The sequence below is a fragment of the Conger conger genome, chromosome 3 (assembly GCF_963514075.1).
Source record: "Conger conger chromosome 3, fConCon1.1, whole genome shotgun sequence".
NCBI lineage: Eukaryota > Metazoa > Chordata > Actinopteri > Anguilliformes > Congridae > Conger > Conger conger.
Genome location: NC_083762.1, coordinates 49,119,531 through 49,137,599, shown reverse-complemented (window position 1 = coordinate 49,137,599; position 18,069 = coordinate 49,119,531). Strand labels below are relative to the sequence as shown.

At 40.5% G+C, this 18,069-nt stretch overlaps 1 protein-coding gene across 3 annotated transcripts in view; it reads left to right on the top strand.

Annotated features, from left to right (window-relative positions):
* The window catches only part of tubgcp3 (tubulin gamma complex component 3), a 291,027-nt gene that overhangs the window by 146,120 nt on the left and 126,838 nt on the right, over positions 1-18,069 (top strand). For all 3 annotated transcript variants that reach the window (XM_061235118.1, XM_061235117.1, XM_061235116.1), the window contains 2 exons: positions 3,211-3,321; positions 3,570-3,672. In XM_061235118.1, coding sequence (XP_061091102.1) covers positions 3,211-3,321; positions 3,570-3,672 — 214 coding nt within the window. The remainder of the gene's footprint in view (positions 1-3,210; positions 3,322-3,569; positions 3,673-18,069) is intronic.

Below are 18,069 nucleotides of genomic sequence, written 5' to 3'. Positions count from 1 at the left end.
CATAACCTGCTTTAGATTTCATCACTATACCATATACGGTAAGGACCAGAGCATGTCTGACCGCAATATTTCCACACCCAGACAGTTTGGGTGAAATTTTATTGTGGAAATTTTAAGCTTAGAAAAATAAGTTTTAAAATGCATTTCAATGACTAAATGGTAAAATAAATGCACATTTGTTGTTGCCGAAAGACAACTGGCAAGTGTCACATTCAACCACCATTTTACTCCTTTCTTGTGTTATAAGTTGTGTTGTTTTTCCCTGAAGATTGCTTTTGCAATTTAAAGGCTGGTTTTGGCTATATACACAATGCGACCAGCATACTGCCGACCCACGGTTTGCAACATTCAAATTAAAAAAAAAAATGTTTTCATGCCGGATGCAAAGAGAAAAAAAAATGAACCAAACGAGACAAAAAGGAACAATAAAGATAGCCTGGCTTTAATGCCTGATGTTGTCTGTAGGCATGTGCGTACAAAGCGCAAATTATTCAGATGACTAATTTCTAAACTTTAAATTATTTTAGCCTACAGTGTACATTGCACATACTGATACATGTGAATTTGACAGTATTACACAACACCAGTCACATACAGTCCCCTCCCAAAGTATTGGAACAGCAAGGTCAATTACTTTGTTTTTGCTATACATTGAAGACAATTGAGTATGAGGTCAAAAGATGTGAGATGACAGATCCAAATTTCAGAAATTTCCAAACTTATAAGTTATCTCCTTTTCTATCAGACCTCCCAATTTTTAGGTGTGCAAAGGTATTGGAACACGTGAAAGGTGTTTCTTGTTGCCCAGATGTGTCCTGTTAGATTGATTGGTTAAACAAGAAGTAGTTCTGAATGTCTACTCTTGGTTTTAGCCATGGGTTTTGCCTGTGACGACTGCATTTGTGTCAGAAAAGATGAACCAACATGAAGACCAGAGATCTGTCTTTGGGAGAAAAACAAGCCAGTTTGAAGCTTAGAAAACGGGAAATCAAGGCAGATCCATTGCACAAGCATTGGGGATAACTTGTACAAGAACTTGGAATGGCCTGAAAAACAAAGAAACCGTTGGCGTATTGAGCAACAGACTGGTCGACCAAGGAAAACAACAGCAGTTGATGACAAACATTGTAAGAGCTGCAAAGAAAAACCCCAATACATCAGTCGGTGACGTCACCGTGGCAGGGGTGAAGGTATCTCAATCAACTGTTCAAAGAAGACTTTTATGGACTGATGAGACCAAGATTAACCTCAACCAAAGTGACGGAAAGGCCAAAATGTGGAGAAAGAAGGGATCTGCTCATGATCCAAAACATACAAGCTCATCTGTAAAACATGGCTTGGGCTTGCATGGCTGCCTCTGGAGTGGGCTCACTAATCTTTATCAGTAATGTAATTCAAAATTGTAGCAGCAGGATGAATTGAGAAGTCTACAAAAACATTTGGTGTGTGAGAAATGAATCCTAACTACATCATGCAGGAAGACAATGACCCAAAACACACTGCCAACCCAATTGCATTTCACCTCCTGAAGAGGAGATTGAAGGGGAAAACAACTGAAAGAAGCAGCAGTAAAACCCTGGTAAAGCATGGCAAAAGAAGAATGCAATAGTTTGGTGATGTCATAGGCATGATGCAGTTATTGCAAGCAAGGGATATGCTACCAAATATTAAGTGTTATTTACTTTCATTTTCTTATACTCTCTGTTCCAATACTACCTAGAAATTGGGTGGTCTGAAACCAAAGGTGCTAGGTTCTAAGTAGTTTAACACATCTAGGTGTAAACACCATGAAATTATAGCTGAGATTCTGAACTCTTTTTCTCATGTTCATTTCTTTATCAACGAAAAAAATACTTTTCTCTCCCGAACAGCTCAATTTGAGCAGCCATGAACTGCTTAGATATTAACAATACTAAATCTTTGTTATTACTGTATTAATATTAACTTTGGTCACTTTTGCTCTGTTTGTTTGTTTCTTTGTTCAAAAAAAAAAAAATAAATAAAAAAGGGCCCTCGTCCTTATCTTTGTTGTACAGGTAGCAGTTGAAATTGTACTTCCCTCTAGGGTCTTTCAGCGAACTTATCCCTGGTTATGGATATGCACTTTGTTGTACTTTGCTCTGGATAAGAGCGTCTGCCAAATGCCAATAATGTAATGTAATGTAATATGCTTTGTCATTGACCTGAGATTTAAACTATATTTTTGACAGAAAAAGATCAAAGCTATATATTAATTTACTCATCACTTAGTTGCTCTCATGGACCCCTTAGTTGTGGATACTTCCAGTTAATCCTCCGATTGCTACAGAAGAAGATTCTGCAAGGGTTGAAAGTTACTATTGGCAGTGATGCACACTCCGTCTTCAGTTGCCCTCAATCCCATTTGCGGCAGCAAAGGCTCGCCGTCTTGGTATAACGTTAGGCATGGGTTAACATTTCCCACCCTGGCACCAGTTGTGTTTCTACTTCTCTGTGCTCAGTTAGCTTCAGCTGCCTCATCCTCCACTATCTGTCTCTCTCGTTCACGCAATTCTTCAGTAAATTCCGGTTCAAAAGTGTCAGGTTGTAGTTCCTCGTCAAAATATTTCCTAACTCTGTCTGTCATATCGCTCAGGCTAGCCAAGTTAGGTTCCGTGATATTTGTATGCTGACGTTATCGTGTTTTTGTGGGAGTGTCATGTGATCGCCTGGATGGGTGGCTGTCCAAAAACCAGTCTCTGCATTCAATGGTGGAGTTTGAGCTTCTGGGAAATGCAGGCTGGAGATTCAAGCCAAACCCATCCTGATATCACTGCATGCATTCACCCTTATAAGGTTAATTTAAGCATTTAATCCAAATAAGGTCTACTGAACCAAGCGTGACAGTGCTCCTTTAATGGATTCATGTTTTAACACTGATTACTGCTGCCTTTTCAGTTTTTAATCGTTAGGTGGAAGGCAACAAATTCGGCTGTCAGCAAAAATGTTGACCTGCTGCCAATGAGCTGTTACAGCCATGGCCATAATAGGTCAAACAACTCATTTGTGAATGCTTTAATGTTTGGCACAAAACTTGGCATTCATTCTGTTGTCTGTCTGCATGCGACAGTGTAAAGGCTGAATCCGCATTAATGTCTTTTTATGATTATTATTTTTGTATGTGCTTAAGACCTTTACACAGAACTGTATGCGTGTGTACGCTGTTAATACATGGTGCTCCTCTCCCTGTAGTTCTTTGTGGCCTCTGACCCTTCAGTGAAGACGGACCGCTTGTGGCATGATAAATACACCCTGAGGAAGTCCATGATCCCTTCCTTCATCACTATGGACCAGGCCAATAAGGTACTTCATCACTGGCAACAAACAATTCCAGTCAACTTTGCATATATTGTTTTGTCCCAATCCCAGCGCAGCCCATACACTCATCTAATCTAAACCTATTAATTCCTCTTTATTGGGGGAGAGTCACAAGCCCTCAATGTTATGCTAGGTGTTTCAAACAGTGTGTTTTTGTCTGTATTTAGAACAATCTCAATGTCCAATGTGTTAAAAATTCCCAGTAAAACTGACACCCTCTCTCTTCAAAACAGGTCCTGCTTATCGGCAAGTCAATCAACTTCTTGCATCAGGTGTGTCATGACCGAACTCCACCTGGGAAAACTGCATCAAAGTCCACGGACTCGCCTAGAGACGGTACATTTTCTTTGATGAATATGAATACAATTTGTCTTGGGCACATACCTGACCTGTATTACCATTTAAATCCGCACAAGGCACCTTCTGTACTGGATTGGGACAATCACTTGACTGTTTATACAATTAGTGAAATTATGACCGTCATAAAACACATGGTTTATCAGAATTGAGAGAGGAATCTAACATGGATGGAATGGCAAACCCAAAAATGTATTTCAGCAACTGGGTGCAACGGTACCCTCCTGATGCATTGTATATTATTTTGCACAATGTAGACCAAATGCAAGCAGGCACAAATGCAACCGTAGAGCACAATTTACAGACATTATTTTTATTTTTTCCAGAGTATAGTTATTTTTGTGTGAAATATCTGTGCGTGTGAGATGGTATTTTGCGCAGAAATGTAATTTTGTAAAGAAAGTTATTGTCTCTCTGGATAACAGTGTCTGCCAAATGACTATAATGTAATGTAATATAATGCAAGAATATTGCAATTCACATAGGCTATTGAAGAACTTCTTGTTTCTTCTTCAATACTATAACTGTTTCGCTGCTGGTACTTCGAATTGCGTTTCAGGAAAGAAAAAAGTCGTTACTCGAAGTTCGAGGGTGAAAGACAATCTCTTTATTCGTCAGCTCTTCAATCTAACACAACCAATATTGAAGCATGGCACAGCTTAAGTACAATTTCTAAACAAAAGGGGATCCAGCTAGGAGTTAGTCTCATACATGTGATAATTCAATCACCTGGGGTTGCTTTCCAAATGGCTCTCGGTTCCTAAGTTTATTGGGGGGAGCTTGCATTACAAAAGGTACTTCACACCCAGACAGAGATAAGATAAGGAGTGGAGACATACAGGTTTTTACTATTGAGGCTGTGAATACAAATGTATTACTAAAGAAAACATCAAAATCTAACAATTTCCCCCTCTGATCATATGATCACTTGTACATCTATGATCAAAACATATTTTCGAAAAGGGGGGTACAGAAATGGATATCAAATATGTATGCTGGCCATCAGTTGGAGTATACAAAACATGATTGGAAAATGCATTACAATTGTCTTTCATCAATATATATATATATATATATGCACACGTTTTATTTTCTTTGGTGTGGAAACCCACGCAGACACGGGGAGAACATGTTCAAAACTCCACACAGTAAAGGCTCTCAGCCAGGATTCGAGCCTGAGGCCTTATGATGTGAGGCGGCAGTGCTATCCACTGCCCCACCGTGCTGCCCGAGAGGGAGAAAACGACAGTAAGAGCAAATAAAAACAAAAGGATAAAATAAAAAATAAAAAAAGGAAAAAATGGAGGGAATCAGTGTAAGTGGATGGATGCGTCTAGTCACAAGCAGTTTTGGGAGTTTGGCGTTAAAGGGTTAGTTTGACGTGATCTTTCAGTCCGAGAGGATCGGTGGTGGAAACGGGAGCAAGTCGTACTGCGGCGTTTGAATCCTTACATGTGGATGATGATATATACGGCGATGACGGGTATAAGAAAAGGTATAAGCATCTGGATAAAATAAGCAAATGACGCTCCTCCCCATGATTTCAGCCAGGCGTCTAAATTCCTGCTCGGGGGTTCTCTCAAAGTGGCCACTTGCTTATAGATATCATTTACATAAGCAGTTATATTATTTTTACCATTTGGTATATATGTACAACACTGGGCTTGTATAACTCCACAAGCACCACCTCTATCGGCTAGCATGATGTCCAGAGCCATGCGATTCTGTAACACCATCTGTCGTATAGAATATAATTCATTGTTGATGGAGGACAGAGCCCCTGCAGTATCATTGGCAATTTTCTCGATTACATGTGCGACTTGTCTAATTTCGTCGAGAGCGACCGTTACTCCATAAAACGGAATCATTGCTGAAAAGAATTGTTGAGTAGGAGAGGCGATAACTTCTTTGCTATTGAGTACATCCCGTTTTACTTTGTGAGTTCTGGGATGCGAATGGGTCACTCGCATAGCTGGTACCACGTAGGCTAAATAACAAGTCCCAGACCATTCCTCAGGAAGCTGTGAGTAAGCGTACTTGCCACAAACGAACATGGTGCCGTTCATGGCGGCGCGTATATGTTTAGGCAGAACTAAAGTTTCATTATTATTGTGCCATGATTATGGCACTTGTCTGTCCTACGGGTATATAAAAATCGCATACGCTTTGTCCTAAAACTATACGATCGAGTTCTGGATTACTGACCCAACATAATAATCCCTTAGGCGCATAACTAATCTTCACTTGTTCTGGGCGGTTGTTGGTTAATGGTCTTTCGTATAATATGATATTATTTCGATAAAAACGGCTCATGTAATTTTTGTAGGCAGTGACATCAATCAGAGTGAACGGGATCGCCATGTATGGGTAGGTGTCTGAGGAGATGGGTAACAGGCCACAGACCCAGCATGAGTTGTAACCCTTTGCCTGAGCGAAGGCGGCAGTTGTAGCTAAAAAGGTATTATCTCTGGGCGCGTCATTATGGCTATCGTAGGATGCCTGGACTCCCAGAGAAATTGCTAACAAAAATATAAACATTATGTTGGTGATATACTATTTACGGGACGGTCAGCAAGTTATGCGTGTGAGCTAGGGTGTGTGGTGCATGTCAGTATATGGCTGTGATTGTCTAAGTCTCTGGTCCCATTCACGGCAAGAGTTTGTGGTTGTCCAAGGTTTCCGGTGGTGAATGTTCTTTCCTCGGAGACCTCGTCGTCTTGGCGTAGGACAGTCGACTGTTATGACATCACAGTGGCGGGGATCTTTGTTCGTCTCAAATCTGAAAACAGATCAGAGAAGAAACACGGCAGCATCAAGGAGATCTTGACACGTCTTGTAATCTATGTACAACATTATAATTTAAACTGTACGACAACGAATTTGCACAATTGGTTCCATTTTGACACTTCTAATAGGCTGTCACATTATGTCACATTACTGGGGTGCTCAGTAAGTTTACAAAAACTAGCATGGATCCATCTATTTTTTCCTTGTAGCTTAACCGCCGCGTCAGTTGTCAAAAGGACCTGAAATGGTCCATCCCATTTCGCCTCTGACGTTATGCGTTGCGGCTTGTATACCATTACCCATTGCCCTGGAACGATAGTGACCTCTCTCCGGTGGTTCTATCCATGCATCGGATACTTGCTGAGCAGCAGTCTTGACTGCTTCAGTCAATTGTTTACAGTATGACACCAGAGCATCTGATGTCATATGCACAATCGCATTCCGTAAATCAATGGTCCCGGCAAGTGACATCGGTCTACCCGTTATCACTTCAAATGGGCTCAAACCTGTCTCTTTGTTATGTCGCCCGTAAACGACACAAAACAGCAGGTAACGCATCAGGCCACGGAACGCCTGTGGTTATTGTTATGAGCCTGTGGTAACTTTCCCGCACCAACCGCACAATACCTCCGGAAAACCGCAAAAATGAGGCATTCACCGGTAGGGGGTAGGTGCGGAAAAAAAATAGCTCGGCCTAGGAAGGTCTGATCGACTCGGGGTTGATCTCTACATGTTCAGGAGACTCAGGCGCATAACAATAACCACAGGCTCATGTCTCTAGCACCCCCACAGCCCGACCTACAAGCGAATCATGCGAAGGGGAGCAAAATATGGCAGGGGACTTTTTTTGGCAAAACTCCGGTTTTGAACAAAAGCGCAAAGTCACAGGCTGCCCCTCTACGCCGTAGCATCGTTGTACACGGTCTGTTAAATGTAAGATATTATTATTTGCATATGAAGCAGGTAAAACAATGAGTTCAGCGCCAGTGTCTATAAGGAAATCAACGTCAATTTTCCAGTTAATGGTCGCACACACGTAAAGCCCGTCTTTTGATTGCCTCACTGCTGCCGCTATGTGTCGCAGTGAGGCGTCCTCTCGTTTAAAGGAAACGCAGAAAGAATGGCCTGTTTCTGACTGTCATTCAAGCTTGAAAAACGTTTGTCTAAATCCTCTGTATCCCGATCTGCATAATTACGCGTGGAGGGGACATTATTTCTGTGTCGCTTTGGTACCCTCCACTGTTTCCAAAAATGTCCAGGTTTCCCACAATTATGACAGTTATTGTTGTGCCTACCATCTGCGCGATTTTGTCCATAACTATTCAAGGCCCGGATCTTACATTCCTTATCCAATTCTACCCTTCTAGCTGCGGATAATAGCTGATCAAACGTGATGGTTTCATCTTGCCAGTCGGGTTTGTTAAGCTCGGTGGCGGATCTTATTTCTGGCAACAATGCTTGCATAAAGGTCGTTTTCAGGGGACCATTTATACTGGAGAAAAAATTGTCGCGTTAAATTTCCTTAATTCCTGAATGCCTTAAAAAGGTTTCAGAAAAACGTTCAGAAAAAACATCAACCGCCTCGCCAGTCTTTTGAATACAGGCGGCCACTTTCCCCCAATTTGTAGATGCATGTGTAGCTTGCCGTATAAATTCCTCAATTACTTCCCATCCCTTACCAAGATTTTGACCATTATTTTCCAACGCAATAGTAACAGACAAATTAAGTTTGCTAACCTCTGTGGGGGTTATCACCGTGGCCATAAGCTGTACACCGTCATACGGATGTAGACAATAAATAGTTTTTAAACGATTAATTTTAGCCCAGGTGTCCATGCCGGCCACACGCGGATGTTTTAAATCCTGCGACCACTTGTCAATGTCTTGGGGGTTGGTTGGTTTGTGACCGTACTGAAGGTCGCCTGCTACACGTCTTTGTGTTAAGGCTCTTAATTGTGGCGCTACTGGTGTCGTGTCGTTGTCGGAGTTTTCGTTGTCACTATCACTGCTAGTCCATTCATCATGACGAGCTAAGATGACAGACTTCCTAACTTCATAACAAGGTGGAGCAGAAGGCTGAACTGACCCGGCGAATACCCCACTCTCAGGAGCCAATGACTGAACATTCTGCAAATGTTTAATCTGTTCTTTTAATTCACAAATTTCGGCGTCTTTCTTAGCCCTCTTTATTTTAACGTTTTTTAGTTCCTCGGCTGTATTTTTTATTTTTTCTCTCTCAATGTCAAGGAGGCGGTTGGTGTCAAACTTGGCATTCATTTCATTCCGCCTTCGCATATGACTAACAATAAGCACGGCGAGGGGAAGTTTACATTTATCCGACATGCGTAGAAATTTCCTGTACGCTTTCTTTATACTATCCAAACTCCACATCTTATCTTCGTGAATTTCAAACCCATACTTATTTTCAATATACCTTTCCATGTCCTCCAACTTCAAATGTGAGTATATAAAACTTTTTGTGTCTTTGATAAGGGAGTCACTGGTAACGTCAGGTACGGCCTTTCCGCCTTTCTCAGAAGTGGGAACCTGACTTATCACGTTTCCCAAACATAATTACAAAATTATAAAGTTGCAAAATTAAAATTACTGACAACTCAAATTTGAACTTTCAAAAGCTATTCACGCGTTACTCACCGATTACCGTTTTTATATTATTATTATTATTTAGGCTAGGATACACAATTGGCACGACTTAATGTTAGCACTCCTTTGTATTAATTAGGACTCTGAAACTAAACAACACAACTACCAAAATGAATGCCAAAAAATGCACAAGCTATTTTTTTACCAAACGGTATACCAGACACAAGTATGAAACACTTAAACATTAAACGTTAAACAAACAACCACGATAATGACAACGGATAATTTCTCATACACACGTCAGGGTAGAGCAAGTTTTATACACCAGCGTTAAAATCACAAACGCTGCCACTGACAGCTCTTGTAATCAGGAATCCTCTGAAAATCCCTTTTTACTCACCGGAGGTTTCACTAAATTTACTTCTTTAAATTAGTGAATTGTGCCCTGCTTTTCCCATCTACATGGAATCCCCTCTAATAGTAAGGCCGAACAAGCGCGCGCCAACGTTAAATCACAAACGTCGCCACAAACACCCTGTTGCAATTTATTGGTTCTCTGAAAACCGTCAATCGCTCAATGGAGGTTTCATTAATTTACTTCTTAAAATTAACGAAATGTGCTTTGCTCGCCTATTTCCTTGGGATTCCCCTTAACCTTGCTCCCATGGAGCACTCTTGCCTTCCGCAAGAAATAGTAGTACTGCTTCCACAACTTCTAAGAGTACGTCCCGGGGGTACGCACGTCACGGTCTAACAATCGGGTACCAACGTTGAATCACGGACGTCCCCTCAACGCTCTATTGCGGTCAAAGCTCTCTGAAAACGATGACCACTCAAATGGAGGATTTATTTAACTTACCCGTGTACGTGGGGTCCCCTGAACAACAACTTAGTGCTCAGCTTCTGTACTTATGAACTACACGCTTTGCTTATCCAACATACAATGGTATTCGATGTCAACACCAAAGCAGGTATTTCCTTTCTATTTCCTAAAATACAACCGTACCAACAGTGAATTTTACCATTCGTTTATCAGCGAAATAATAAAACACAATTTCTAAACAAAAGGGGATCCAGCTAGGAGGAAGTCTCATACATGTGATAATTCAATCACCTGGGGTTGCTTTCCAAATGGCTCTCGGCTCCTAAGTTTATTGGGGGGAGCTTGCATTACAAAAGGTACTTCACACCCAGACAGAGATAAGATAAGGAGTGGAGACATACAGGTTTTTACTATTGAGGCTGTGAATACAAATGTATTACTAAAGAAAACATCAAAATCTAACACTATGTTTGTTTTTACTGTGTGTCAAAAAAATACACTGTTCAAAAAAATGAAGGGAACACTTAATGGACACATCAGATCATGATGAACAATTTATTCAAGTTGAAAATCTTTACTGATGTACATTGTATAATTTATTGAGAACAAAATTACGTAACAACGGTCCAAGGAAACAATAATCATCAACCCCTTGAGGGCTGGATTCAAAATCACAACAAAAATCTAAATAAAAAATTGAGCACAATTTACAGACATTATTTTATTTTTTTCCAGAGTATAGTTATTTTTGTGTGAAATATCTGTGCGTGTGAGAGGGTATTTTGCGCAGAAATGTAATTCTGTAAAGAAAGTTATTGTCACCACAGATTCAAATTTTATTTTATTTTTTTGAAATCTACAAAGACTCCATGTAGTTCTGCATGCAAAATGTCTCCCTTGCTCTCAACATCACGATGGGCTCTGGAACCTTTGCCTTTGCATAGATTCAACATGCACAGCGTTACAATTGTGCAACAAGTTCGGCCAGCCAGTGATGGATGACTTCATTTCTGATTGGCTGGCTTGATAACCAGTCAGAAGGCTAGTTAGATGAGAAGCCACTTGTTTGCATAAAAATGTCTTCTGAACAGCCGCACCAAAACTGCACGCCACAGCCGCATTGCTATTTGTGAAAATTGCTTGCTGACTCTTGGTATGGCCCATGGCCTGACCCAAGTACGGCTCTGTTATGCAAGTTACTTGGCTAACATTAGCAAGCGATGGAGTTGTGCAGTGATGGGGAACAGGGTTGCATTGGAAATTGGACCCCACTAATTGGAATTGGCGAAAAAGAGATTAATAAAATGAGGGGTAGATAACTAGCTAGTTGGCCAAGGCAAGCAATATAATCTGTGACACACTTTGGTAAATTTAAGATATGATTTAGTTGGAGAGTGCTCATTTTATAGCTTGCTTAGTGGTACGCTATTATGGTATACAAACTGTTTCTGTGAGACTGCAAAGAGTAACTACTAGCCAGCTAAATAGACATCTATATGGTACACTTGGCTACTAGCTTCCACCTCACGTTATTTAATAGTTTCCATTTCCCTATTGTTGCTCCCTCACATGGTAATGCTAGCCAAATCTAACTATCCTGTATAGATTTCTGTTGGCTTGCCAAAGGATGGTACGATATGCTATTTGAATTGTAGTGAAAAACAAAAAACAAAAAAAAACAGTGAGGATGAAAATGACGGACAAAAAAATCATCTTCCATTTAAAAGCACACTCCCTTGTTTTTCCAACCTCTACCAAAGGTATAAAATACAAACTCCCATGATGCAACGTTCCATGTGTGAAAAAGATTTAAGATGCGTACAGCTAACTAGCCTGATAATCTTATTGGTTTTAGGTGTTAAGATACTGGCATCTCCAGTTATGGAAGAACATCCACACTCCTTCCGGTCTTGGTCGCTATCTTGTGAAATAGGTCGTATTGTATGTCTCTCTGGATAACAGTGTCTGCCAAATGACTATAATGTAATGTAATATAATGCAAGAATATCGCAATTCACATAGGCTATGTTTGTTTTTACTGTGTGTCAAAAAAATACACTGTTCAAAAAAATGAAGGGAACACTTAATGGACACATCAGATCATGATGAACGATTTATTCAAGTTGAAAATCTTTACTGATGTACATTGTATAATTTATTGAGAACAAAATTACGTAACAACGGTCCAAGGAAACAAAAATCATCAACCCCTTGAGGGCTGGATTCAAAATCACACCAAAAATCTAAATAAAAAATTTATAATCACAGGCTGATCCAAAACCTGGGTAGCTCCTAATGAGTCGGTGGATAGTGTCCTGGGGGATCTCCTCCCAGACCTGGATTAGGGCATCAGTGAGCTCCTGGACAGTCAGTGGCGGTACTTGGCGGCGTTGGATGCGGCAATACATAACGTCCCATAGGCAGGGTCGGGTTAAGCCATCCCATGACCCTGGGCTATCTATCTTATCTGCCCCCTGGGCTTGCGCACTGCAATCGAGGCGGTACAACATATTTGTTTATACAGCAGTACATCAAGGTCCAGGCAACAGAACTGTTTTGTTATAATTCTAATCATACACAAAGACACTATTAGACAAGCTTATAGGCTGTCAGCTTCACAGCCACGATAAAACAATCATATTGGTGATGTATAGCTTTAATAACAGATCAGTACTGTTATGCAGCCAAAACACACGCTGGCCTACTAAACCTTTAATAACAAAGCAATACTGTTTTGCAGCCAAAGCACATTTAGGCCTGCTAAACCAACAAACAGGTAATAGCTGTATTGCACATAATAACCCAACTGAACAGCCAGAGAATAACACAATTCCACAAAACCCAAAACACAATGACAGAGAGGCAGACAGACGCCTTACACCATTGTCAGAATATTACATTATTTTTGAAATAGCCTAGTCGGCACTAGAAATATTTAAAATACTTTACAATTGAAGCTATAGGCCAAGGCCTACTCGTGACTAATAATATCTGACTCACCACTGATGTTAAAGAGCCCTTTTCCTGCTCTTCCTGTAGACAGTCGTCAATGAGGTCTCCAGAATCCAGTTGCTGACGTAAATCATGCTCAATTGACATCAAAGTCAAATTGTTCAGTCTGTCCTCAGCCATTGAGGTCCTCAGTCTATGTTTTATAATAGCCAATTTTGAAAATGGCATTGACATTGTTGATGGGCAACGTTAGGTATGTCCCAGTGCTATGTCAACATTGGGGAAAACTTTGGAGCTGTCTCTCTTTTATTAAAATAAGTAGGTTCCTTGGTGTTGGGTCACTGACTGCACCAGCTGAGAAACTGACATTGAATTAGTTCATCAGGAAAATCCTCATGTAGATCGGTGTTATACTTGCTTTGCAATTTGAGGCTTGCTTCACGTATTTCACTATTGGATAGATTCCCGAGTTGTGTGAGAAAACTGAAATACCTGCATGTCTCCTTATAGGCTACGTGTCTCTGTTGCAGAGCACTAACCAGTTTGTCTATTATGATATAAAATGTCTCTATATGAAATTTGTCTTCGCCAATATGAATAGGGATAGGCACATTGGAGTCATCTCATCGGGGCTTCCTTTTAGCCTGTCGAGTCGTAGCAGATCTGTATTCTTGTGACATTGACACCACCTTAGCTTTGGATTCAAAGTCATTGAACTGGGGGCGCAAATCTGATACAAATTTGATGAGTGAATTAATCAATTCCACAGCGTTAACTAGGTCCAACGCAACATTCTGGAGGGCCATGCTCATAGGCTGAAATCGTTGCAGCATTGTGTCCCGTAATATAATTAGAAATGCCGTTAACAATCTATACATTTTTTTTGCCAGGGAACGTGCCTCATCACGCACAACAGCATTATGAGTGTCATCTTCTGTTATGTGTGTTAGAGTATTGTAAATATTTCTGCAATTTAAACAAAGAGTCTGCATGTGCACACCATCTTGTTGATGACAGTCCTTTCACTCTCTCGATACGTTTATTCTAGTTCGAGTCTAGCCCATTCATTCATATTTTCCAGCGGCCAGGCGAGGCTGAGAAAAAGTTAAAAATAGATTGGACTAGTCTAAAAAAACAAATGAGCCTCACTGCAGCAATCTACACTGCTCTCCTACTAGGTTCAGGGAGTGATCTGCACACGGAATCCAATCAGAAAGTGGGCATATTTCCTGAATACGAGCCCTCAATCCCTTGGCAGCACCTCTCCCCATCCCTCCCTACCTCCCTGTGAACCGTAATTGTTGTCTTTGTGATTTACGTTGTGCTTCGGTATTTTTTAGTTGGCTAGGTAAGCAGTATTTGGATAGTTAAGTTTGGTCACTTTTTGCTTTGTTGTTTGTTTATTTGTTGTTTAAAAAAAAATAAAAAAAATAGGCCCTGGTCCTTATCTTAGTGGTACAGGTAGCAATTGAAATTGTACTTCCCTCTAGGGTCTTTCAGCGCACTTATCCCTGGTTATGGGTATGCACTTTGTTGTACGTCGCTCTGGATAAGAGCGTCTGCCAAATGCCAATAATGTAATGTAATGTAATGGATGTCCCTGACATATTAGACGCGTTATCGTAACACTGTCCCCTGCAATTCTTTATATCAACGTTCATGTTCAGTAGGACATTGGTAACCGATTCAAACAGGGATTCACCTGTATGACTAAAGATTGGCAAAAATTTCAGAAAACACCCTCCTGAGAAACATAGCGCACCACATATGTTAACTGGTCTATGTGACTTAAATCGGGGGTAGAATCAACAAGTAAAGAAAAGCTTTCTGCAGCTGCTTAATTATTTTAGATTTAACCCGTTGACCCATTAGACGGATAAATTCTTCACAGATAGTGGAAGATAAATCCCTGTACCCTTGTTGCCGTATTTTTTTTATGTGCTCTGCGAGGAAAGGGTCAAATTGGCTGAGTAGTTACAAAATCCCCAAATAATTGCCATTATGGGGAGAACCTAAATGTTAATTTTCTCCTCAGAATGCAAGGCCACATTCCGATAAACTGTATTAGCTGCCACAACTCGCCTCAAAACTTCTCTCTAGTAATTAGGGCTGTTACGACCTGGTACTCACCGATGTTTCAATAACAAAGAGAGTTGATTACGGCGTAACATTCACTGTCACAAACCCTTCAGAAAGTAGTAACCAGTACGCAGCGTTATAAGGAAGTAAGAGAATGTTTAATAATTACAACGCTAAACAGAGTCCTATACTAATAATATCCTTGTTAATCAAAGGTCCGTGATTCGGAAATCTCACCGAATAAGTTGTTCTACAACGGGGTGAAACTTCTCCAAAGTTCGTTCTCTTAAAGTCACAGACAACTTGTTGGTAACGGGGTCAAAACGGCGTAGCTTCCAGCTGCATGTGAATTGATGTAGGCACGCTCTTGACAGCGTGCAGCTCCTATATAGTTGCATTCTTCTTGGCATGTGTTGCTCCGCGACGACCGCCGGCATTCTTAGCAACGGCTGCATCTGGTCCGGTCTCCAACGTGACGAGATGCTGCATCCTCTTCGTCCAAGTGTGTCTCTCAGCAATGGAATGCATACTCCCCTCCACCTGTAGGGAAACACAAAAACACAGCAGTACGCAGCCCAAAACAGCCAAAAAGCAACAGCATTATACATCCCAAAACACTGGGACGTAACAAGGGCCCAAGCACCGTAGGGTGCGAAGGACCCTATAGTTATTGGAAGGATTATTAGGGCCCAAGCACTGTAGGGTGCGGAGGACCCTATTGTGATTGGAAGGATTATTTGGGCCCAAGCACAGTAGGGTGCAAAGGACCCTATTGTTATTGGAAGGATTATTATTAGGGCCCAGCACCGTAGAGTGCGAAGGACCCTATTGTTATTCGAAGGATTATTATTATTATTATTAGGGCCCAAGCACCATAGGGTGCGAAGGACCCTATTGTTATTGGAAGGATTGTTATTATTATTATTATTATTAGGGCCCAAGCACTGTAGGGTGCAAAGGACCCTATTGTTATTGTAAAGATTATTAGGGCCCAAGCACCGTAGGGTGCGAAGGACCCTATTGTTATTGGAAGGATTATTATTAGGGCCCAAGCACCGTAGGGTGCGAAGGACCCTATTGTTATTGGAAGGATTATTATTATTATTATTATTAGGGCCCAAGCACCGTAGGGTGTGAAGGACCCTATTGTTATTGGAAGGATTATTAGGGCCCAAGCACCGTACGGTGCGAAGGACCCTATTGTTATTGGAAGGATTATTAGGGCCCAAGCACCGTAGGGTGCGAAGGACCCTATTGTTATTGTAAAGATTATTATTATTATTATTATTAGGGCCCAAGCACCGTAGGGTGCGAAGGACCCTATTGTTATTGGAAGGATTATTAGGGCCCAAGCACCGTAGGGTGCGAAGGACCCTATTGTTATTGTAAAGATTATTATTATTATTATTATTATTATTAGGGCCCAAGCACCGTAGGGTGCGAAGGACCCTATTGTTATTGGAAGGATTATTATTATTATTATTATTATTATTATTATTATTAGGGCCCAAGCACCGTAGGGTGCGAAGGACCCTATTGTTATTGGAAGGATTATTATTATTATTATTATTATTATTATTATTATTATTAGGGCCCAAGCACCGTAGGGTGCGAAGGACCCTATTGTTATTGTAAAGATTATTATTATTATTATTATTATTATTAGGGCCCAAGCACCGTAGGGTGCGAAGGACCCTATTGTTATTGGAAGGATTATTATTATTATTATTATGATTATTATTATTAGGGCCCAAGCACCGTAGGGTGCGAAGGACCCAATTGTTATTGGAAGGATTATTATTATTATTATTATTATTATTATTATTATTAGGGCCCAAGCACCGTAGGGTGCGAAGGACCCTATTGTTATTGTAAAGATTATTATTATTATTATTATTATTAGGGCCCAAGCACCGTAGGGTGCGAAGGACCCTATTGTTATTGGAAGGATTATTATTATTATTATTATTATTATTATTATTATTAGGGCCCAAGCACCGTAGGGTGCGAAGGACCCTATTGTTATTGTAAAGATTATTATTATTATTATTATTATTATTAGGGCCCAAGCACCGTAGGGTGCGAAGGACCCTATTGTTATTGGAAGGATTATTATTGTTATTATTATTATTATTATTATTAGGGCCCAAGCACCGTAGGGTGCGAAGGACCCTATTGTTATTGGAAGGATTATTATTATTATTATTATTATTATTATTATTATTATTATTAGGGCCCAAGCACCGTAGGGTGCGAAGGACCCTATTGTTATTGGAAGGATTATTATTATTATTAGGGCCCAAGCACCGTAGGGTGCGAAGGACCCTATTGTTATTGGAAGGATTATTATTATTATTATTATTATTATTATTATTATTATTAGGGCCCAAGCACCGTAGGGTGCGAAGGACCCTATTGTTATTGGAAGGATTATTATTAGGGCCCAAGCACCGTAGGGTGCGAAGGACCCTATTGTTATTGTAAAGATTATTATTAGGGCCCAAGCACCGTAGGGTGCGAAGGACCCTATTGTTATTGGAAGGATTATTATTAGGGCCCAAGCACCGTAGGGTGCGAAGGACCCTATTGTTATTGGAAGGATTATTATTATTATTAGGGCCCAAGCACTGTAGGGTGCGAAGGACCCTATTGTTATTGTAAAGATTATTAGGGCCCAAGCACCGTAGGGTGCGAAGGACCCTATTGTTATTGTAAAGATTATTATTATTATTATTAGGGCCCAAGCACCGTAGGGTGCGAAGGACCCTATTGTTATTGGAAGGATTATTAGGGCCCAAGCACCGTAGGGTGCGAAGGACCCTATTGTTATTGGAAGGATTATTAGGGCCCAAGCACCGTAGGGTGCGAAGGACCCTATTGTTATTGTAAAGATTATTATTATTATTATTATTATTATTAGGGCCCAAGCACCGTAGGGTGCGAAGGACCCTATTGTTATTGTAAAGATTATTATTATTATTATTATTATTATTATTATTATTATTAGGGCCCAAGCACCGTAGGGTGCGAAGGACCCTATTGTTATTGTAAAGATTATTATTATTATTATTAGGGCCCAAGCACCGTAGGGTGCGAAGGACCCTATTGTTATTGTAAAGATTATTATTATT